General features: G+C 42.7%; 1 protein-coding gene across 1 annotated transcript in view; it reads left to right on the forward strand.

Annotated features, from left to right (window-relative positions):
- CREB3L3 (cAMP responsive element binding protein 3 like 3) overlaps positions 1-24,271 on the forward strand; it is a 186,732-nt gene that overhangs the window by 119,479 nt on the left and 42,982 nt on the right. The window contains exon 4 of the mRNA XM_089694307.1: positions 4,360-4,469. Coding sequence (XP_089550433.1) covers positions 4,360-4,469 — 110 coding nt within the window. The remainder of the gene's footprint in view (positions 1-4,359; positions 4,470-24,271) is intronic.

The raw sequence follows: 24,271 nt of genomic DNA on the forward strand, positions 1-24,271 counted from the left end.
GTAGCAGAATACATCTCGGCCTAAATTTATGAAGAACAATTATTTATTTGTAAACTTTTATAACAGAAACAAAGAAAAATGTGTTTTTTTTTCAAAATTTTTGGTCTTTTTTTGTTAATTTAGCAAAAAATAAAAACCCCAGCGGTGATTAAATACCACCAAAAGAAAGCTCTAGTTGTGTGAAGAAAATGATAAAATTTTAGTTTGGGTACAATGTTGTATGACTGCGCAATTGTCATTCAAAGTGTGAGAGCGCTGAAACCTGAAAAATGGCCTGGGCAGGAAGGTGTAAAATTGCACGGTATTGAAACGGTTAAAAAGGAAGATATCCAATTGAGAGACGTATTGGTAGAGGGGGAATTGAGAACATTTAAAGAATTAAAAGAGAGGGGGGGAGATATGTTTACTAAAATAGATGAGTGGAAATACCATCAATTAAAATGTTTCATTGGAAATCTCCCAAAACCCTTGAGATTAAAAAAGGAGTGGAATATGTTTGAAAGGCTATTAGAAACACGTAGAGATGGGAAACACGGTGTTACAAAAATTTATAGAATACTCACAGAATTAGACACAGACACAAAGTTAATTTTTATAACAAATTGGGAAAGAGATATGGAGGAGGTGATAGATGAGGATCAACAGAATAAGATATTTAGACTGGTACACGAGAGTGTTAGTATGAGAGACGTTGAGATTAACTATAAATGTCTGACACGATGGCATATTACACCGAGCACTGAGCACAGGATGAGTGGGGAGAATTCAAAAATGTGTTGGAGAGGATGTGGGGAGGAGGGCACGGTGTTTCACATATGGTGGCAATGTCCAAAAATTCAGGTTTTCTGGAAGACAATAGTTAAATTAATAGAAATAATAACTGGAAATGACATAGGGTTAGACCAAACCAAGTGTCTCCTACATAATGTTGAGACAACAGTAAATAAATATAAAGAAGCAGGTGTATGGTACTACTTGAGTGCTGCAAAGGGGTTGATACCCAAGTTTTGGCGGAAGACAGAGGTGCCGATGGAGGAGGATTGGATCAATAGGGTAAACCAGATTAGCAGAATGGAAAAATCTTACTACATCCAGGAAGACAGGTTGGAAATATACTATTCGCAATGGGAAAAATGGGAAAAATCAGGATTGAAAGAGAAATACAGAAAACTTTAAACTAGGAAGTTATTTAAAGTTATTGGGCCTTGAGAGATTGGAGATCTTGCAGAGGGGAGGGAGGGGGAAGGGGGGTAGAAGTGGGTTGGGAGGGGAGGGAAAGAAAAGAGGTAAATAGAAGGGGCAAAGTAGAAATGTATTGATTATTTATAGGTATTGTGTCTCTTCTTATGGAATTTTTGTAATAATATGAAAAAACTAATAAATATTTAAATTAAAAAAAAAAAAAAAAAGAAAGGTTGAGTCAAATTTTCACCATTTTAACTGTTGGCCAGTGTGACTTCTATATTGTCAGCACCTGTTAATTGATAGAGGTCAGTTTAATTATAAATTACAGGAGCATCACAAACTTGGAATGCAATTATTTCTTACAATTTTGAGAAGGTGCCAATAATTTTAACCAGTCCATTTTTTGGGTTTTGCGTGGAATGTGTCAGATTCTGCTTTTTTATTCTCTAATTTTTTGTGTCATACCAATACAAACAAAAGGAATGAACATGAGCATGTCTAAACATTTGTAATGGCAACAAACTTCTGGGCAAAGTGATGCATTATCTGAGAGAAATGCAGGGGTGCCAATATTTTTGACCATGACTGTGTGTGTATATATATATATATATATATATATATATATATATCAACCGTTTCTAAAATCAGGATAACTACTAAGATTTTTACAATGGAGTACCAATGACATCCCCACATGGACAGCTTCTGAGAGCAGATATTTTCAAGGTGAGGCTCAGAAGGGAGGCATCTTGGAGCTGTATAGGTTGTTTCTAACCACGACCGGTAAACTTCTGCACATGACAGCTTGGGAACAAGATATAGGATCAGAAATAGATTGGGAAGACTGGAGGGACTGGTCTATCAAAATTCACAAAGGTATCATACATTTTTCCTTCACGGGGGCTGGTTATAAGGTACTCTCTCATTGGTACCTAGTACCTGATCGCTTGTAAAAAAATGTACCCTGGTTCCTCCTCACTCTGTTTCCAGGGGTGTGGGCAGGTGGGAACAATGTACCACATGTGGTGGACTTGCCCTAAGGTTAGACGCTACTGAATAAGAGTTCACTTGCTCTGATCTATTAGGTGACCATGATTAATGTCATTAAAAACCACAGGGTTGTCCTGCTTAATGAACCCATAGAAAGGAGTTCCCAGATCTACTCAGACCTTTATATATTTTATGTTCTTAGTTGCTAAAATTGCCATCGTGACTGGTTGGAAGAGCCCAGTAATGGATCTAGCAATGATGAAAAGTAAACTACCATGGATAATGATTAATTAAAAGATGGTTAGCATTCTGCATGATACTTCTACAAGGTATGAAATGGTCTGGAACCCATAGATAAGCTATATACAATCCCCTTGTCTGCCCTTCTCCTTCTAATATGAATTAATTTGCTGGGCTTTGGTGGAATTAGCAGAGAAGTTGAGGATTTAAAATATGTTTCACACAAAGTGTGTCCAACAACAGGTGTTCGCTGGTTATGTGGACAGTCATTGATAGCATCAGGTGCCGGCAACCTGTCATTGAAATGTACAGGGCTCGATGGGAGAAGTTAGCTGCTCACAGGTGGCAAATTCCTGCTGCTGTCATTCGCACCGGGGCTAGTTGCCCATGTGACTGTACCCTTACAGTTAGTTTTCTTTCTTAAACAGCTATTCTACACAGTAGTCCTTTAAATTGTAAGTTACACGAGCAGGGCCCTCCTGTTCCTTCTGTACTGAAATGTATTGTAATTGTACTGTCTCCCTTATATTGTAAAGCGCTGCGCAAACTGTTGGCGCTATATAAATCCTGTTTAATAATAATAATAGAAAAGTCTGTCCTTTGCCAGCAGTTGCAGAGTGGGACCCTTGCCTTCTGTAAGTAAGCAGTGGTCTGTGCAAGGGTCCACTCTCTGCCCAACTGGAAAGTTTAGATGGGATAAACAAATTAATCCCCTTAGTCAGATTTTGACCTAGAGGTGCAAATTTCCATAGGCTGGAACTGACATTATGATCAAAATACGCTTATTTGATTTGCACATGGCACTAACCAGAATACATAGTAATGTATTTAAAAATACGTCTTGTAATCACTTGTTTTCGGGCTTCATTCTTAAGTAAGATACTTTTGGTGATCAAATTACACAGAGTGGGGCTTGGCTATTGGCTGTCATGTGACATTCTGTGTATCAGGAGCACTGACAGCAATGCCTATAAGGCTGAAAACCACAGTTTCAACTTTAATTAATATAGAAGCAATTATAAAGTGCTGAGTTTGATATGCGGCTGTGTCCGTGCAGCTGCTACTTCTGCATTAACTTAGTCTGTGCTCAGCTCCAAGGCGGATGTAGACGCAGAAATGAGTGGTTCAGCACACAGGACAGGAGGTAATGACCATCTGAATGAGTCCTTAATGCTCCTGACCCAGGGCCCTGCAGATTGCACTGGAAGATCTGAACAGTAAGATCAAGATGCACCCTCTTACTGCAGCTATGTGTTGGCTAGCATTGCTTTTTGTACAAGTTTTTGAAACCTTAATAGGTAATTAAACCCAACAGTAAAATATTGCAGATTATCAGCCCTTCACTGGGGTGGCTGCATAGGTTTAATTGTTCAGGCTAGGAACATTTTCAACAAGTACAGAAAGTCTGTTGAGCTGTCCGGAAATACAATGTTCTTGTCACTTCCTGTGAATTGAGCTGAAAGCAAAAATAATGTTATCCTACTGCTGTAAGTTACTTAATTCTCTCCCCTCCATGTAATGGAGATGAAAAAAAAGGCAGACATGTTCTAGTCCTGTCTCAGTGACAAAAGTGGCTCCCTCTATAGAAACAGTGGAGGAGTGACAGAAAATAATTTATTCCCATCATTTGAAAATAAAAGAAAAAAATATTAAAAGAAAATGAATACCTCATACTGTATAAGAAATTATAGGTTGAAATATATTACATTAATTTTGGACAATAGAGTAGTGACTTGTTTCTGAAAACATTTGTGGGGATATCTCTGCTTGGCTTTTTTTTGGGGAGGTAAACATTTATATATATATTGACATGCCTTTTCTATATTGCAGTGTATAGGGACCCTCTTTCATCTCTGTCCTAGGCCCAGTTTGCACAAAACTATATTTGCACAAAACTAAAACTTTTATACTATAACCCTGATATTCCCAATGTTTACTTTGCAGACGTATGGACTGGGCTTCTTTGCAATGAAAACAATCCAAAATCACAACCTCAGATCCTAGGCACACCACTAACTGTAAAGGATCTCCTGCTTTCCAACAGCTTTGACACGGTGAGATCTGAACACTAACCTTAAAATGAATGTATATTTTTTAAAGTGTGAAATATACAGTTTGAACAAAACCAACCATTAGCCATTTTATGAATTTCTGTATGAATATCTTCTAAAATGTGTTTTGATCTTAATCTAAGTCAGAGAAATAAACTGAGATGTATTTAATAACAAATAATAGTTTACATTTGTTTATCTTTACTGAACTAATAGTTTAACAATCAAGCTCATTGATAGACGAAGAGATGCAAAGGTGATCCTGCTTTTGACATACAGTATGTATGTAGGCAGGTGCAGTCTACTTTCTCCCCTGCAGGTGGTGATCAACCACAGCAGCATTGCAGAGAGAGAGGAAGTAAGGAGGAACAATCTCCTCTATTGTTTCCTGGGTCACTAGGGAAGCTATCCGGTTAGATGTTGCCTCCCCATGTGACTCTGGCAGTCATCTTGGGTCAGGCAGAGACTACAGTATTTAAGACCCTGATTCCCGGGCTTGGCACACATTTCTGTGAATTGGTTAGTGCAGAAACAGGCACAGTGAATAGCAGTAGGGAAAGGTTAGGGATCCTTCTTGGAATCCTCCAGTTTGGGCACAGACTGGACAGGACGCATTCTGCCCTCTGAGACAGATGCTACGGGCACATCTGAGACCTGCTCCATTCTACACTGCTGTTACATCTGTGAGTTCCCTGGAGTGGTGCCTTATCTTAGAGTTGTTTGAAAAGTTTGAACTTTAATACAGGTTCTGTTTTAGTGCAACTGGACTCTGCGTATTTTCTGCTGCCACACCACACTGCACCTCCCCACATGTACTGTAGCCTAATAATGAACTAATATACTTCCTTATTGGGTGCTGTCCTACTAATAAAGTATAGTCCTCTGCTGCAGTAATAATGCTAGACAGTTCCATCTTCTAGCTGTAAATGTACATTTTGGTTTCTGGCTTTCCTTTGAATCAGTTATGGATTTAGAGGTCTGAGGATATAAGTTTTTAATTAATTAATTTTTGTCTAACTTGGTTGATATCAATGAACACATCTTTTTTCAACATGTAAGTGGAAAGGTTGTGGAAAATTACATGCTAATTTGTAAAGGGTAAGGAGGACCTTAGTATTGGGAAAAGATGAATAGACCTGAATTTACTAATCCTCAAGAAGAGACAATTAATGAAAAAAAGAATCATAAGTATAAATATATAAATGGCCCAATCCAGTGTAATGTTTATTACTACCGTATATACTCGAGTATAAGCCGACCTGAATATAAGCCGAGGTACCTAATTTTACCACAAAAAACTGGGAAAAACTATTGACTCGAGTATAAGCCGAGGGGGGAGGAATAGTGCCTCATCGTTGGTGTCAGTGGGGGGAGGAATAGTGCCCCATCGTTGGTGTCAGTGGGGGGAGGAATAGTGCCCCATCGTTGGTGTCAGTGGGGGGAGGAATAGTGCCCCATCGTTGGTGTCAGTGGGGGGAGGAATAGTGCCCCATCGTTAGTGTCAGTGGGGGGAGGAATAGTGCCCCATCGTTGGTGTCAGTGGGGGGAGGAATAGTGCCCCATCGTTGGTGTCAGTGGGGGGAGGAATAGTGCCCCATCTTTGGTGTCAGTGGGGGGAGGAATAGTGCCCCATCATTGGTGTCAGTGGGGGGAGGAATAGTGCCCCATCGTTGTTGTCAGTGGGGGGAGGAATAGTGCCCCATCGTTGGTGTCAGTGGGGGGAGGAATAGTGCCCCATCATTGGTGTCAGTGTGGGAGGAATAGTGCCCCATCGTTGGTGTTAGTGGGGGGGAGGAATACTGCCCCATCGTTGGTGTCAGTGGGGGGAGGAATAGTGCTCCATCATTGGTGTCAGTGTGGGAGGAATAGTGCCCCATCGTTGGTGTCAGTGGGGGGAGGAATAGTGCCCCATCGTTGGTGTCAGTGGGGGGAGGAATAGTGCACCATCGTTGGTGACCCCTGCTCCAGCCTGGGCTCGCTCGCTCCCTCCCTCTCCCATGGTACACACTTACCGGTCAGATGTCTTCCTTCTCAGGCCGCTCTCCTCCTCTTCACTCGCTCGATCTTCGCGGTGCCGCTCGGCTCCTCCTCTCCAAGCTCCACCTCCTCGCCGGTGATTGGGCGCCTGTGTGCGAGGATTGATACCGGGGGTGTGTCCAGATGACAGGGACGGCATGTCATCTGCAGACGTTGACTCGAGTATAAGCCGAGGGGGGCGTTTTTCAGCACAAAAAATGTGCTGAAAAACTCGGCTTATACTCGAGTATATACGGTATATGGTTGTCATGCAAAGCATTTCTTGCAACTGGAATAAAAAAGGTTTAATCTCTGAATACGAAAAGGTAAAAACAATGTTTTTCACAGGAACAAATTCTAAAATATTTTTGGATTACCATAGAGAAGGGGTTCCCAATGGCACAGAAAAGGCTACTTACATTTATATAAAAATTATGTTGATCCAGGTACGTGATTGCCTTTAGGAATCATTAATTAATTTTCTCTTGTTTAAAAAAAAAAAAAGTAACACCAATTTTTATGAAGGTTTTTTGCTTTTGTCTGGATCAGTTGAGGTCAAGGCATTTGAGGACTTTTACATTTATAGCTGAATCTACAATGCATATAAAAAGCAATAACCAAAGTTTTCATCTCTTATTATCATAGAACATTGAGCCACAATGTATGTATTCAGTATTTGTGTATTACGGTATTCATTTATTTTACACAGATCTTCAGAAACAGACTATTTCATGTCAATGTGACTCTTTCTGCAAGGTGAAATAATTGAATTACAATGAAAAACACAAAATAACTGACTCGCAGCAATTAAAGTCTGTGTAGGATGTCAGCTTGGGTTGCATGGGGATCGTAAGTGGACAGCCTTTATCAAATCAGCTCTACTAGATAGGGACCTGTACTTTAACTTGGCTATTCTCAGGCATTAATGTAGTTTTAAAGCTATGCTTTTGTAGTTTTGGCTTTACGCCTAGGAACATTGTCTTGTTAGAAGAGAAATCTTCTTCCAAGACTCATGTTGTTTGCAGACTGTGTTAGGTTTTTCTTCAGGATTTCCATGCAATCATTCAACTCTCACAAAGTCTACTATAAAAAAACCATTCCCACAGGCACAATATTTTCATCACTATACTTCATATTGGGGATCTTGCAGTTATGATGATGTGCAGTGTTTGGCTTATGAAAAACTAAATATTTGGTCTGATAACAAAAAAGCTCAATTTTGACCTCATCATCACCACCAAATCTTCTTCATGTTGATTTTAAGGACTCCCATGCACATGTTGGCAAACTGTAGGTGAGATGTCATGGGTTCTTATGAAGTCCACCAATGGCATGAATGAAAATTGTTGTTGTGTCCTCCAATTATTCTTGAGCAACACCTGACATTCCAGTTTGGCCTTCACAAGGCACACCAAGATTTGCTCAGTCAGTGATGCCACACCTGCTACTTCATATAACATTGGTGATCTAATTTGATTGGCATGAATCGATGTGGTGATAAAATGGTCATGTTTTTCCCAAAAAAACTTTATGTCCCCTTCTTGCAAATGGATATATGTATGCTATACCCAACAATTTGTGTTTTTTTTTTGTGGCATTTGAGCATGCCTTATCTTTGGAACTCCAAATGGAAAATTGATAATGAGAAAAAGTTAATTGGAGGAGAAAGCTGTGAACTGATTCCATCAAGTGCTTTTTGACCATTATCTGTAGTGGTCTATCATATCTTATGAGTCCATTCACTTTAGAAAGATCACAAGTATGATGGACATAACAGGATACATTTATTTTTGGAAAACATTTGGACACTTTTATATGATAAGCTACACTGAAGTCACTGTTGGCACAGAGTACATTTGGTTTTAATAAATGCATTATTTGTGGTGCTATTATATCACTCATCACTGTGAGTGTGATTCTTATTGTTTGGTTGGTTGCTTATTTATTACACTATTTATGCTTTTTGTCTCTTTACATTGATGTTCTTCTGAGAGAGATCTCAGGCAGAAGTTTGGTGGAGAGAGACAGTTTACCATACAATGTAGACTGATGATATTAACGGCATATTGACCATTAACAACAGTGGTGCCTAGCATTTGGTGAGTCTATCCCTTTCAGAGAGGAGAGCTTAGATGCTGCATGAATATTTTTGGTATAATTTTTTGGAGGATTGAGCACACTTTTTAAAATTGGAAGCACTTAGACTTTGGCTAGACATTGATAATTGTGAACATTTCATTATTGGGGTTATTGATACAACTTTGTGAATACTTTAAAGCTTATTGTTAATAAATGTGTGTGTTTTTTTAATGTTATGAGAACAGTGCACTTTAAAATTAGAGTCATTTGGTCAAAGTTTTTACTAAGCACAGTTGCTATAGATAGGATTGTATCTCCTTTTCTTTTTTTTCATAATAAGTTTTAATTGAAAAGAAATATTTTCTGTGTACGAAAGAGTAACAGACAACAATAGAGAAGATCTCATTACTATAAATGGACTGGCATAGGTTAGTGCAGCAGAACCATCTCAGGATGTGTATCTCCTTTTTCTGGCAACAAAGTGAACTTGAGAAGTTGCCCTGTAGTGATTCATGGCAAGGACAACTTGCACTATATCTGCTATCTCCATATTTAGTGGAGAAGTTGGCCTTTAACCTTGTCACGGATATTGGTCTATTGTAGCACTCATGTGAAAATAATAAATTATATTCTAAAATGGTGGCTTATCTTGGGAAGTAGAAACTCTGGATGATCTTTCTCTCAACCATATCAGGTTATAATGTGGCCATATTAACTAGTGTATTTTTGGTACAGAGCAGGGGGGTTTATGGTAAGTTGTGAAATTTGTTTTTGGTCAAGAGTTTTTAGATTTGAGTTTAATTTTGTATAAAGATTTTTTAAATGAGGATTATTTGTACCCATACTGCATCCAACCCATAGTATGGCACCATTTTACACCTTCTTTGTTAGCATTTGTTTTGTTACACACCGTGGTGTGTTTAAATTACACAAGAGTGTTTTCCAGAATTTTTTATAACAATAACTTTCTTTTGCTGGTCTCCCACTAGTGAAGCACCTGACTAACAGTTGTCTCAATCTAATGTCCATAATGTGGAACTTTTCCTCAATATACCTGAATCAAAGAAAATACTGCATTAGATGCAGTTGATAATCATAGGAGACAATTATATTACAAACAATACAGGACAAATTTGAGGTGCCTGTGCAAATGGTTAAGACATCCACACAGTGAATGTTTTATGCATAGACTGTTAAGGGGTGACAGCTGTCTCCTGCTAATGCTCCTGCATTGTCATTCTGTCACATGCATCTGTGTTTGGGACTACAAGCAGCTGTGCTAATACACATTGTGGAATCATGATCCACTGTTGTCACTATAAGGAAAAAAAATTATTGTACGGTAGGATAGGAAGTTGCTAACAAGGCTGGAAAAAAATCTGCATCACTGCGATGCAAAACAGGATTTAAAAAGAGAGGAACAGAATATGTTAAGAAAAATTATATTGCAATTGCTTTTGATACACAGCTAGGGCTATTTTTTATGTGTACTCCAAGGGATATTTAGTAATTTAGAAACTTTCTTGTAACCATCCTCTAATTATGGCTTTCAATAACCTTTTTACACTGTTGCTTGAGGTGTTCTTGTGTATGTAATGATACCTACTCATCAGAAGTTGAACCTTCCTGACACACCTGTACTAAAATCACTTAAAACCCCTTGATTAAATACAGGTGATCTGTATATAACTGTATATGTGAATTTGGAAGACAACCACATGCACCATTCATGATTGAAATGATTCATTTTAAGGGTTTGTATACCTGTGTGACCTGTTATTTTGTGTTTATTTATTGAATTTAAGTGTTACAGTATGTAAACCCAAAACTATTTTTGGCATGTATGGCATCTTGTCTGCAGACAGTTTTTAGTTTGCTGTTTGCACTCCTTCATTTGGACATTGGGCTGCCTATCAGATAAGCAGTCCAATGGCCAACTGAGGGAGCAAGCACATCAGGCTGAAAACACTGCTATAAATTTCAAGGTAGTGGCCTAGTGTTGCTAGCCTGCAAAAAGAAGTGCTGTTACTGACAGGATCTGCAGGTAAGAAACTTTGCAACAGTTTTCATTAATACAAAAAAAACATTTTGCTTAAAGTAGAAGTCTGGTCAAAATCTAAGCTTAAACACTCCCACGTGACTGGACTCAGAGCACCTTTAGATTAGGTTAGTATACACATCTTTTCTTTACAGGGTAGTTGGCACAGGGCTTAGAATGTGGGTGGGAGTGGATTTAGGTTTAGTTTTTGACCGGACTTCTTGGGTAACTGCACTTTTGTGAGCAAAAACAATAGCATTTAAAAGAGAAAAAAATATACAATAGTGTATACAAATGTGACTCAAGTCACATTTTAAATGAATGTTATTAAAAATTATCTTTCCTGTTCAATCTGCAGTGCTGTAATTTTCTGTAAAATGCAATGCAATATGGCTACCTGGAGGTATTCTGTACACAGATGGTGTACAGACTGCCCCCTGAAAATTTAAAATCCTGCTTGTGAAGTCTGCACTAAGATACAAGTCAGATTTTTTGCATCCCCTGCTACAAAAATGTCATTTTTGGCAAGATACTCCCAAAAGGAAATCACATCTAAAAGGATGCAGACACTTTCAGACAATTTTCCTCATTAGAACCCTGCAGGTGCAGCAGTTGATTGATAATTATAAAACCACTCCCATTCTCCTTTCCTTTGCACATGGACAACGACAAACAAACAGCTATATTTTCAGAATAACAAAAGGTAGAAATCCGCTACAAAGTTTGTTAAAACTCCTTGCAATGTACATCGATGACTCAGAGAATATTTTTTTTTCTCAACAAAAATGTAGTTACTCCTTAAGAAAACTTTGTACACTAAGAAATTATGCCAAACATACTGAAAAAAAATACAGGGTGTATATACAATTTGAATTGCTTTAAAGAAATGTATATTTCTGGTATTCAGTAACATAAATATATACAGATCCACTTTGATTTCTTGTTCTATGGCAATAAAACATCATAACTTCAAATGGGATGAATAATTTTAACAGGGACTGTTTTGTGGGCAGATGGTAAAAACATGTATCCCAAATGCGAACCAGAATGGAGAATGTATTACAGCATGGGACTGCTTTTCTGCCCCAAAGGAAATCAACAGCAGAGTGGTTCTAACAAAAGCAATTTTGTGAGTAGGATTGTGTGTATGGAGGTTTTCTATTTGTTTTTTTTTTCTCTGTTGGTTTAACTAGATGGAATTGTGTTTTTTTCAGCCTGACTATGTAGCTACATAATTCATCAATGTAGTACAATTCTAGACAGTTTAGACTTAATGGTTAAACTAATGTGGTACTAAAAAGGGATTCCTTGTGCTTAGTGTACAAATTAAAGATACGTGACAACAATATTGAAATGTCCAAATACTAGATATCAAAACATACTTCTCACTAAATAGGTGTGCTGTCATTTTTAGGTGCTATTCATAATAATGCTCGCATTGGCAAGTGGAAATATGGGGCTAGTGTGTCCAGTCTGCAGCAGGTGAAATTGACAGTCGGAAATGAGCAGTGGAGACAGTTACAAGCACTAATCAACAAAGCAGCTGAAAGCCACTGGAGGGGGAGGAGGAGAAAAAGTGGCTTTCAGCTGCTTCATTGAAAGCCATACAGGGAGACAGGTGCTTGTAACTGTCCCCACCGCTGCACTGATCACTCCCTAACGTCCATCAGATTTCTCTTTCTGGGACTCCCATGTGCTTCTCAGTTCTCAGTCCCTCCCCCAATCCTTTGCACCAATAGAAGAGGGAGAGGCTGGATCTGCTCTGCCCCCCCATGCCCATCCACACTCCAGTCTGTGCTCTCCTTCCCTCCTTCCCTCCCTCTACTTCTTTCATCCCATTCCTTCCTTCCTTCCCTCCTTCATTCTATCCCTCCCTTCCTTCCCTCCTTTCCTCCCTTTCTTCCTTCTCTCCTTCCTTCCTATCCTCCCTTCCTCTCTTCCCTCTTTCCTCCCCTCCCTCCCTTCTTTCCTTCCCTTACTTCCTTCCCTCCCTCCTTCCTTAATTTCCTTCCCTTCGCTCCTTCCTTCCCTCCCTACCTTCCTTCCTCCCCTCCTTCTACTCCTCCCTTCCATCTCTCCTTCCTTTCCTTCCTTCTTCTCCTCCCTTCCTTCCTCTCCTCTCCTCCCTTCCTTCCCTCCTTCCCACCCATTGCTTCTGTCCTTCCCTTACTTCTGCTTCTTCCTTCCCTTCTTCCTTCCTTCCCTTCCTTCCTTCCCTCCCTTCCTTCCCTCCTTCCTTCTTCCCCTTCCTTCCATCCTCCCCTCCCTTCGTTCCCTCCTTCCTTCCTAACCCCTCTCCTTCCCTCCCTTCCTTCCTCTCCTCCCTTCCCTCCTTCATCCCTTCCTCCCCTCCCTCCCTTCCTTCCTTCCTTCCTCCCTTCCTTCTCTCCATCCTTCTTCTCCTCCTCCATTCTTTCCCTCTTCCCTTCTTTGCTTCTTTCCCTTCCTTCCTCTCCTTACCCCCTTCCTTCCTCTCCACCCTTCCTTGCCTCCTTCCGTCCTCCACTTCCTTCATTTCTCCCCTGCCTCCTTTCCTTCTTTCCTTCCTGCCCTCCATTTCTTCCTTCCTCCCCTTCCTCTCCTTACTCCTTCCCTCCCTCCCTTCTGCCTTCTCTCCCTTCCTCCCTTCTCTACTTCCTTCCTTCCTTCCCTCCCTCCCTTCCTCCATTTCTTCCCTCCCTCCCTCCCTTCCTCCATTCCTTCCTCTCCTCCCTCCCCTTCCTTCCTTCCTTCCTCTTCTCCCTTTTTCCATTCTCCCCTCCCTTTTTCCTTCCTTTCTTTCCTCTCCTTCATTCCTTCTTTCCCTCCCTCCCTCCCTTCCATCCTTTCCTTCCTCCCCTTCCTCCCTTCCTTCCCTCCCTTCTCTCCTTCTTTCCTCTCTTCTGCTCCCTTCCATCCCTCCTCCCCTTCCTTCCTCTTCTCTCTCCCTTCCCTCCTTCCATCCTTCCCTTCCTTTTTTCCTCCCCTCCCTCCCTCCCTTCCTTCCTGCCCTCCTTTTCTTCCTTCTTCTCCTTCCTTCCCTCCCTCCCTTCTCTATTTCCTTCTCTCCCTCCCTTCCTCCATTTTTTTCCTTCCTTCCTCCCATTGATTCCTTCCTCTCCTACCTTCCTTCCTTCCCTCCTTCATTCCTTCCTTCCTCCCTCCCTCTCTTCCCTTCCCTCCTTCTCATTCCTTCCTTCCTCCCCTCCCTCTCTTCCTCCCTCCCTTCTTTCCTTCCTTTCTCCCCTCCCTCCCTTCTTTCCGTCCTTCCTTCCCTCCATTTCTTCCTCTCCTCCCTTCCTTCCTTCCCTCCTTCCTCCCCTCCCTTCTCCCCTTCCTTCCTCTCCTCCCTTCCTTCCCTCCTTTCTTTTTTTCCCCATTTCTTCCTTCCCTCCTTTCTTCCTTCCTACCTACCCTTCCTTCCTCTCCTTCCCCCCTCCCTTCCTTCCTACCCCCCCTTCCATCCTCCCCTTCCTTCCTTCCTCCTCTCCCTCCCTTCCTTCCTTCTTTACTTCCTGCCCTCCCTTTCTTCCTTCCTCTCCCTCCTTCCTTCCCTCCCTCTCCCTTCCTCCATTTTCTGCTTCCTTCCTTCCCTTCCCTCCCTCCATTCCTTCCCTTTTTCCCCTTCCTTCCTCCCCTCCCTTCCCTTCCTTCCTGCCCTCCTTTTCTTCCTTCCTCTCCTTCCTTCCCTCCTTTCTACCTTCCTTCCCTTCCTTCTCTATTTCCTTCTCTCCCTCCCTTCCTTCCTTCCCTTTTTCCTCTCCTCCCTCCCTTCCTCCGCTTTTTTCCTTCCTTCCTTCCTCCCATTGCTTCCTTCCTCTCCTACCATCCTTCCCTCATTCTTTCCTTCCTTCCTCCCCTCCCTCCCTTCTTTCCTTCCTTCCTTCCCTCCATTTCTTCCTCTCCTCCCTTCCTTCCCTCTTTCCTCCCCTCCCTTCTCTCCTTCCTTCCTCTCCTCCCTTCCTTCCCTCCTTACTTTCTTTTTTCCCATTTCTTCCTTCCTACCTACCCTTCCTTCCTCTCCTTCCCCCTCCCTTCCTTCCTACCCCCCCTTCCTTCCCTCCTTCCATCCTCCCCTTCCTTCCTCCTCTCCCTCCCTCCCTCCCCTCTCTCTCTTCCTTCCGTCTTTCCTTCCTGCTTTCTCTTTCTTCCTTCCTCTCCCTCCTTCCCTCCCTATCTTCCTTCCCTCCCTCTTCCTTCCTTCCTTCCCTTCCTCTCTTTCCTCCTTCCTCCCCTCCCTTCCTCTCCTGCCTACCTCCCTTTCCTTTCTTCCTTTCCCTCCTCCCTTCCTTCCCTTAGTTCCTTCTCTCCTTTCCTCTCACTCCTTCCTTTCCTTTTTCCCTCCCTCCCTTCCCTTCCTTTCTTCCTTCCCTCTATCCTCTCCTCCTTCCTTCCCTCTTTCCTTTCCTCCTTCCCTCTTTACTCTACGCCTTCCCTCTCCCCCCCCCCCTTCCTGCCTTCCCTCCTTCCTCCCCTCCCTCCTTCTTTCTCTTCCTTCCTCTCCTCCCTTCCTTCCCTCCTTTCCTCCCATTGCTTCCTTCACTACTTTCTTCCTTCATCCCCTTACTTCCTCTCCTTCCTTCTCTCTTTCCTTCCCTCCTTCCTTCCCCTCCTCCCTCCCTCCCTTCCTTCTCTTATTCCATACTTCCCTTCCTCCCTTCCTTTCTTCCTTCCTTCCTTCCTCTCTCCCCTCCCTCCTTCCCTCTCTCCCTTCTTTCCTTCCTGCCCTCCCTTTCTTCCTTCCTCCCCTTCCTTCCATCCCTCCCTCCATTCCTTCCTTCCTTCCTCTCCTCTCTTCCTTCCCTCATTCCATACTCCCCTTCCTTCCTTCCTCCCATCCCTTCCTTCCTGCTTTCCTTCCTTCCATCGCTTCCATCCTCCCTTCCCTCCTTCCTCTCCTCCCTTCTTTCCTTCCTCCCCTCCCTTCCTTCCTCCCCTCCCTCCCTTCCTTTCCTCCTTCCTTGGATCACTCTTTGGGCGGGGTTGTTTTTTATTTATTTTTTTTGTTAACTTTTTGTCTAAGTATAGATCTATGCTTGTCCTTGTGCTTGACTGGCTCACTACCTCTGCCGGAAGTTTATTACAAGCATCAACTACTCTAGTAATTACTAGTAATTAGTTTACTACTACTTAGTTAAATAGTACTTTCTGGGATTAGTTTTTAATTTTCCTCCAGTTAGTTTAAGGTCATATCACCGTGTTCTTTATTTTTTTTCATGATGAAAATACTGCCCTCCTGAACCTTATTCACCCACTTAATGTATTTAAAGGTTTCAATCATGTCTCCCCTTTCCTTTCTTTCCTCCAGACTGTACATGTTAGGTTTCTGAAGTTGCTCTTGATATGTTTTATCCCCCAGACCTTTCACCATTTTGGTACCCATCTCTGAACTTGTTCTATCTTATCAATATCTTTTTGTAAGTGAGGTCTTCAGAATTAGACACATTATTCTAAATGAGGTCTAACTAAAGATCTATATAGGGCAGGGGTGGGCAACTGTTGCCCTCCAACTGTTGTAGAACTACAAGTCCCATGAGGCATTGCAAAACTGACAGTTACAAGCATGACTCCCAAAGGCAGAGGCATGATGGGACTTGTAGTTCACCAACAGCTGGAGGGCCACAGTTGCCCACCCCTGATATAAGGGAATCAGCACCTCCTTCCTCCTGTTTATGGGCCCTCTAGTGATGCATCCTAGAATTCTATTTGCTTTCCCCACTGCCTGGCCACACTGTTTGCTCATTTTGCAATCATCTGAAATAAGTACACCCAAGTCCTTTTCCTCTGTAGTGCTGGCCAACACCATACCCCCAATGTTATACTCTCTCAGGTATAAAGGTGTAGGTATAAAGACTTCAAACAAACTACCATTCTGCTTGCTCCAGTGAATATGATGGCAATACTGCTAGGCTCTGCCCTAAGTGTGTTTCTTCCTAATCAACGTCTTCCATTTTCCCTGCATTTGTCTTCTGGAGCTTGCCGGAGAATGCTGAGCTTGCTTAGACTTCCATTGTTTTGGTGTCTGAGAGACCAGTAAGTGGTCTTTTTACTTCTTTGGTGGAGGCACACAGGATTTATTTTTACAACACAGAATGCCTACATGATTGCACATAAGGCATGCTAGACTTGGGCCTATAGGTGCCCTTCAGAAAGGGATCCTGAAGGGAAAGCCCCCTTTAAAATTACATTCCAGCCTGGTTTTCAGCAGAGTACCTAGCTGCAGACCACTGTTTTCAATGGGTAGGATGGCCAGACATAGGATTTAGTGAAGCTACTTCATGCTGCTTCATCCCCAAGCACTACTTCTTGCTAATTCAAGCTTCTATTTTGTAGCATGTCACAGTTACTCTATCTTCTGCTGCTCCTGGTGTGAAAGCTGGCTTCATTTCTACTCTTCTCTAGCTGCTTTTGTCCTCTCCCTTGTGTACCCTGGTCTATGTCACCTCAGATAAGCTGATTGTTAATGTGATCAAGATGCCATGTTCTTTTAATGTAAAAACTCTAGAGGAGGCATGCCTGGTGGTGTCACATTATAGGAAGGAAGCTTACATGTTGTGTGGCAGAATATAGAGCATGTGTATTTTATACCTCACACTTAGGGCTTGTTCACACTTGACTAAATTAACATATGCTCCTATAATGTTAGTATGGGCTCTAGACAGGCATTAATGAGCTTTAGTATGGTGTTAGACTGGCACTTTACAACCATTAAACATGCTCCCAAACACCCTTTGTGCAGTTTTGACATGTTTTATAGGCGTTTTACAAGCGTTAAAACCACACCACAAATGCCTATAATAAACTGTAATGTTATTATTGCACCCCAACTGCACTGCAAATCTCACCATAAACTTGAATGGGAGGCTTTGAAAGGCTTCAAACTGTTCCAGGCTTGACACTTTGGCTTCAATTTTGAAGCAACGCGATGCTAATGCTTCATGTTTTGATCATGTGAACAGTGCTGTGTGCTGTCAATAGTATCTTTTGCATAAGAATTGAGGAACATTCAAAACACCCCTCAAACGCATGCTTTCAATGACAGTGTGAACTAGGCCTTAAGATTTTTATGTGATGTGTATGAGGAAGGAAGCGTTCATAGATTTTCTCTTAGGTAGGAAATGTCACATTAGCCCATAGCTAAAATTGCTCATAAGTGTGGCAGCTGGAGTGGTGAAATCCACCTTCCGCTTCAGCCCTTGATATCACTTGGCTAGGTTTTAAATTGGTCATTGTTTTCCTACACTGTAATGGTGAAAAAATATGTTTTAAGCAATACAAAGGGAATACGGTTTGGAGGTGTTGTCTGCTTATGGCTGGGACTCAAGGCATCAGATTTGCCATGCCTATAGGATCCTGGGAATCCAACCCTGCATATTTGAACACTCTGATGTAGTAATTTATTGTGATTGGACACAGTTTCTTTGTTTTGCCATACAAATGGAGGCAGCTATTCTCTGACATAATGTCATGTGCCACTAGCGTGCCATGTGTTGTGATATTGGAATGTTTGGGCAGACTTAGGTACACTTTTTATTCATATATATATATTTGCATATCAATAAATGGGCACTCGTATATTATTCTAAAAAGATAAGATCACCTTTTAGGAACCAGACAGATTCAGATTCGTAAGGGCTCACTTCTTTGCTCACATGTGTGTGCTGACAAAATGGTAATAGTAACCCCTATCAGTTTTTTGTAATTTGCATATCATTGGAGAAATTTCCCATCTTTGATTTCCTGTCCTGTAGACATTACAAGAATTGAGAGGAAATCTCTACAAATTGAGGATGTCCATACTGGAAGATTTCCCCTGATTTCATTGTTGAACTATCTCCAGTGGTGAGAGGTCTCTTGGCCATAAACATTTTTATTGCCAATCTAATGGGATAGTTCTGCTTTTCTGGAGTTACCTTGGACCTTTTCCTTTGGGAGCACCTGCTTCCCCTTTTTGGGTTTACAAAACACACTGTTTTAGAACACGGAACCCAAAGACTAAAGGGCCTCAGTGTCAGCAGGACTGGGTTTAGTACTGCTGATCAATCTTTGTTCTCCTGAGCTAGGCCATTTAACAATTTCTTGTCCTTTAATGCTATTGCTATATAGCCTAAATAGTTAAGTGCTATAGTATAAAATTAAAATATCTGAAAATTGCTGTGTATTACACATACAGGTGAAACTCGAAAAATTAGAATATCGTGCAAAAGTTAATTTATTTCAGTAATGCAACTTAAAAAGTGAAACTAATATATGAGATGAGACTCATTACATGCAAAGCAAGATAGTTCAAGCCATGATTTGTCATAATTGTGATGCTTATGGCTTACAGCTCATGAAAACCCCAAATCCACAATCTGAGAAAATTAGAATATTACATGCAATCAATAAAACAAGGATTGTACATAGAACAATATCGGACCTCTGAAAAGAATAAGCATGCATATGTACTCAGTACTTGGTTTGGGCCCCTTTTGCAGCAATTACTGCCTCAATGCGGCGTGGCATGGAAGCTATCAGCCTGTGGCACTGCTGAGGTGTTATGGAAGACCAGAATGCTTCAATAGCAGCCTTCAGCTCTTCTGCATTGTTCGGTCTCATGTCTCTCATATTTCTCTTGGCAATGCCCCATAGGTTCTCTATGGGGTTTGGGTCAGGCGAGTTTGCTGGCCAATCAAGCACAGTAATCCCACGGTCATTGAACCAGGTTTTGGTGTTTTTGGCAGTGTGGGCAGGTGCCAAGTCCTGCTGAAAAATGAAGTCAGCATCCCTATAAAGCTTGTCTGCGGAAGGAAGCATGAAGTGCTCCAAAATCTCCTGGTAGACGGCTGCGTTGACCCTGGACTTAATGAAGCACAGTGGACCAACACCAGGAGATGACATGGCTCCCCAAATCAACACAGACTTTGGAAACTTCACACTGGACTTCAAGCATCTTGCAGTGTGTGCCTCTCCATTCTTCCTCCCTACTCTGGGTCCTTGCTTTCCAAATGAGATGCAAAAGTTGCTCTCATCAGAAAAGAGGACTTTGGACCACTGAGCAACAGTTTGTGGTTTGTGGTGGCTCTTGATGCACTGACTCCAACCTCAGTCCACTCCTTGTGAAAGTCCCCAACACTTTTGAATGACAATCCTCTCTAGGCTGCGGTCATCCCTGCTGCTTGTGCACCTTTTTCTTCTACACTTTTCCCTTCCACATAACTTTCTATTAATGTGCTTTGATACAGCACTTTGGGAACATCCAACATCTTTTGCAATTACCTTTTTGAGGCTTTCCCTCCTTATGGAGCGTGTCAATGATGTTTTTCTGCACAACTGTCAGGTCAGAAGTGTTTCTCATGATTGTGATTCCTACTGAACCAGACTGAGAGACCATTTAAAGGCTCAGGAACCCTTTGCAGGTGTTATGGCTTAATTAGCTGATTAGAGTGGGACACTTTGAGGCTAGAATATTGCACCTTTTCACAATAATCTAATTTTCTGAGATTGTGGATTTGGGGTTTTCATGAGCTGTAAGCCATAATCATCACAATTATGATAAATCACGGCTTGAACTATCTTGCTTTGCATGTAATGAGTCTATCTCATATATTAGTTTCATCTTTTAAGTTGCATTACTGAAATAAATGAACTTTTGCACGATATTCTAATTTTTTGAGTTTCACGTGTATGCTGTAGATTATTCACCTTCTCTCTCCAGTGCTTTTACATTTTTATTAAAGCCCATTTTAAGCCACATATTGGGGTTAAGTTACTAAAAATAGAGAGTGCGCAACTGAACCATGCTGAACATGACTCCAATGATGAGAGGACTCCTGGCCACCAACATTCCTTGCTTGTTCAGTGGTATTGTTTTTCCTCTTTCAGGGATTGCCTTGGTCCCTTTCTATTGGAAGCACCCCATTCCACATTTTGGGATACAAAAAACAGTTATAGAGCATTGCACTCAAGGACGAAAGTGTCCCTACATCCAGCAGGACACTGGGTTTAGTACTAATGGTCAGTAGGAAAGCTAGGGATTGTTCACTTGAGCTAAACCATTTAACAGCCCTTTAACCCCTTAGTGACTGAGGGTAAAACAAATGCTACTGCCAGAGCACAATTTTGCAACTGTCACAAGTTAGCCTACAGTTTCTTGTTTGTGTATTCTTACCTCCTTGTTGCAGTGCTTTTCCTACCCTGATTCCTTTCACGTGTGTGGGTTGTCTGTGCTCACTTATGAGCATTGCCTGCTATTCTCTGGGTTTTATTTCCTTCCCTGCCATCACTTCCTGGCCCGCCTCCTAGTTTGCTTGGCTATATAAGACCTGCTCAGTCTAGTCTACTTTGCCTGAGCAACATCTTAGTTCTCTGAGCTCCTGTTTGTTGCTACTCCTGTGTCTGACTACCCTTGTACCGATCCCAGCTTCACCCACCGACTATGCTTGTTTTACACCCGTCCTGACCTTGGCTTGTGTACCGGATTTCCTGTTGTCTCTTGCTATAGTACTCTGCTCATGCGAGCATTCTCCACATTATCAGCTGGGTGTACCTGGGAGCCGTGATCTGGTTCTAGCTTGCTGCAAGTACATCCCCACCATCAGGGGCCCTGGTAAAGAAATAGGCTGGGGCTTGGACTCCGCACCCTGGGGAACCCCGAGTTGGCAATCTACTAGTGCGCACTACCACAGACGCTTGACAGTTTGCTCAGGCCATGAGCTCCTCGGAGACACCGCAGCCTCTTCAGGAACAACTTCAGTGTTTGGCCCGAAGAGTCGATGTCCAGCAGGCCTATAAAGAATGAATTATGCAGTGTCTGCAGGAACTTTCCTCCCATTTGGATCAGCTTCAGGTTGGGTCCACTTCTTCACCTTCTGTTTTTGCTGCTGTTGTATGCAAAGTTGGAGAAGTGCCTCTCTGAGCAAACCCAGGTTCCTTTTCTAGGCTACATAGTTACTGATAAAGGGCTGCTAATGGATCTTGCCAAACTCCAAGCCATCTCCAACTGGCCTCAGCCCTCTAGTCTGAAAGCCACGCAGCACTTCTTGGGATTCACCAATTTCTATCGCCAGTCCATTCCTGGCTATTCTTCTCTGGTGGCCCCAATCACTTCTTTGACCCGGAAGGTTGCCAACTTGCCAACGCCAGAACATGTCAAGGTGTTCCACAAACAAAAATCCACCTTTCTCTCTGCATCTATTCTCGTACGTCCGGGAGTGGTGGCTGTCCTTTTCCAAATGCATGATAAGCTCCGTCCTTGTCAAAGAAGTTTTAGGATGCCGAAAGGAATTACACCATCGGGGATTGGGAACTGCTGGCTATAAAGTTGGCACTCAGGGATGTGCAATTGTTATCGCCCGATGCCCGGGACATGCAGTTCGGGGCACCAGGCAGGTAGTTTTTTTGCCTTTAGCCCTGCTGTGGGCAAGTAGCAAGGCTCACCTGTCAGGTGGAAGCATTCGAGGTGCAGAGCTGCCGCCCAATTGCTTCCACACAGCCCACAGTGCCAGCCGCCGCACCCCTGCCCGCTATATGTCCCAGGCTCCATTTGCCCATCTGCGAGCCCGGGACTGATTCAGTGCGGGATGTGGTATAGGGGAGGGAGGAGAGCAGACACATCCCTCCCCTTCTTGTCACATCACTTCCAGGTCCCTGTGTGACAGTCATTTAGGCCAGGAAAGAATGTAATGCATTGAGATGTCCACTGCATTACATTAAGGGACGCACAAGGGAGATATCCAGGGTCTTTTAGACCCTGGATATCTCAAAAAAGAGAACCTGTCACCAAAAAATCATCACACAGGGGACATTTGGTCTCCTATGTGATAAAAAAAAAGTTAAGTAAAAATAATTGTATTTACCGTATTTGCCGGCGTATAAGACGACTTTTTGACCCTTGAAAATCTTCTCAAAAGTCGGGGGTCGTCTTATACGCCGGTACACATGTTAGGGGGGCTGCGGCATTAAGTACAGGGGTGGGCAGGGGCTGATGTCTCTTACCTGGATCCAGTCCCACGACGATCCGGTCCAGGAAGCGCGGCGTCTCCTTCAGTTCGGCCACTGGATGTTCGTGCGGCTGCTCGGCTCCGCCTCCTCACCGGTGATTGGCCGCCAGAACTGTAGCTCAGGAAAGGCACACAGGCGGCCAATCACCGGCGAGGGGGCGGAGCCGAGCGGCCCCGCGAAAATTGAGTGCCGGAGCAGCAGGTAAGTGTTCTGTGTAGAGGTGCTGCTGCAACCACATATGCTGGCTGCAGCAGCACCATACGAGAACAGGGTCAGCAAGTCTCAGTGGGAGGAATAGTGCCCCATCATTGGTGTCACTGATACCAATGATGGGGCACTATTCCTCCCACTGATACCAACGATGGGGCACTATTCCTCCCACTGACACCAACGATGGGGCACTATTCCTCCCCCCCACTGACACCAATGATGGGGCACTATTCCCCCCCCCACTGACACCAACGATGGGGCACTATTCCACCCCCCACTGACACCAATGATGGGGCACTATTCCACCCCTCACTGACACCAATGATGGGACACCATTCCTCCCACTGACACCAATGATGGGGCACTATTCCTGCCACTGATACCAATGATGGGGCACTATTCCTGCCACTGATACCAATGATGGGGCACCATTCCTGCCACTGATACCAATGATGGGGCACTATTCCTCCCACTGACACCAATGATGGGGCACTATTCCTCCCACTGACATCAATGATGGGGCACTATTCCTCCCACTGACATCAATGATGGGGCACTATTCCTCCCACTGGTGTGCATTGGAAGAGGGGTAGTCTTATACGGCGAGTATAGCCCAAACACTACATTTTAGCAGGAAAAGTAGGGGGGTCGTCTTATACGCCCAGTCGTCTTATACGCCGGCAAATACGGTATTTATTTTTTTAAATGGAAGTTACACCCAAGCATATAACCCCCCCCAATTTTTTTTTCAAGCCCCCACCCCTACAAATGTATGCACGCACAAACATAAAAGCATGCGCTGGGGCGGCCACACATGAAGACATCGATTGCGATACACATATTACATATCTCTGCGCATGCCAGAATGAGAGCAATAATTATAGCACTAGACCTCCTCCATAATGCTAAACAGATGACCTATAAGGGGCTTTAAAAGCACCACCTATAGAAAGTATAGGGTACTAAAGTTTGTTGCCGTTTCACGAGTGCATGCAAATTTAAGGTTTGACATGTTGGATATCTATTTACTTGATGCAACTGTAATTTTGTGAAAATAACGTGTGACAAAAAATTTAAACTACCGCTATTTTATTTTCTAGGATCTCTGATTTCAGAAAATATATAATGTTATGTTAGGGGTTTTGTGTCATCTTCAGGCCTTAAATTATTTTTTAAACGTGTGCAAAAAACACAAAAACAACTCTTGCAGCAAAATGGATAAAGGATAAGCCCAACACTCCGTTTTCCTGATGAGCACCCAGTCGGTGCTCATTACACTGCAAGGTCTCTCTCCTCCCTGCTAGTCTCCAGGTGCGGTGCTGGAGAGATGCAGGGAGGGGAGGGGGAGATAAACAGCGCAATGTTAACAATATTAAATGTTTAAGTCGCCATAAAGCCCCTTTTGTTTTTAAAAGCCCCAGACATTACTTAAAGCAGATTTAATTATGGTTTTGGTTGAAATTTATGTTTTTTTCTTAGAGCAAGTAGATTGTCATGAGGG

The sequence above is a fragment of the Staurois parvus genome, unplaced genomic scaffold (genome assembly GCF_062004578.1).
Source record: "Staurois parvus isolate SC_StPar_1 unplaced genomic scaffold, SC_StPar_1.0 ptg000659l, whole genome shotgun sequence".
Classification (NCBI taxonomy): domain Eukaryota; kingdom Metazoa; phylum Chordata; class Amphibia; order Anura; family Ranidae; genus Staurois; species Staurois parvus.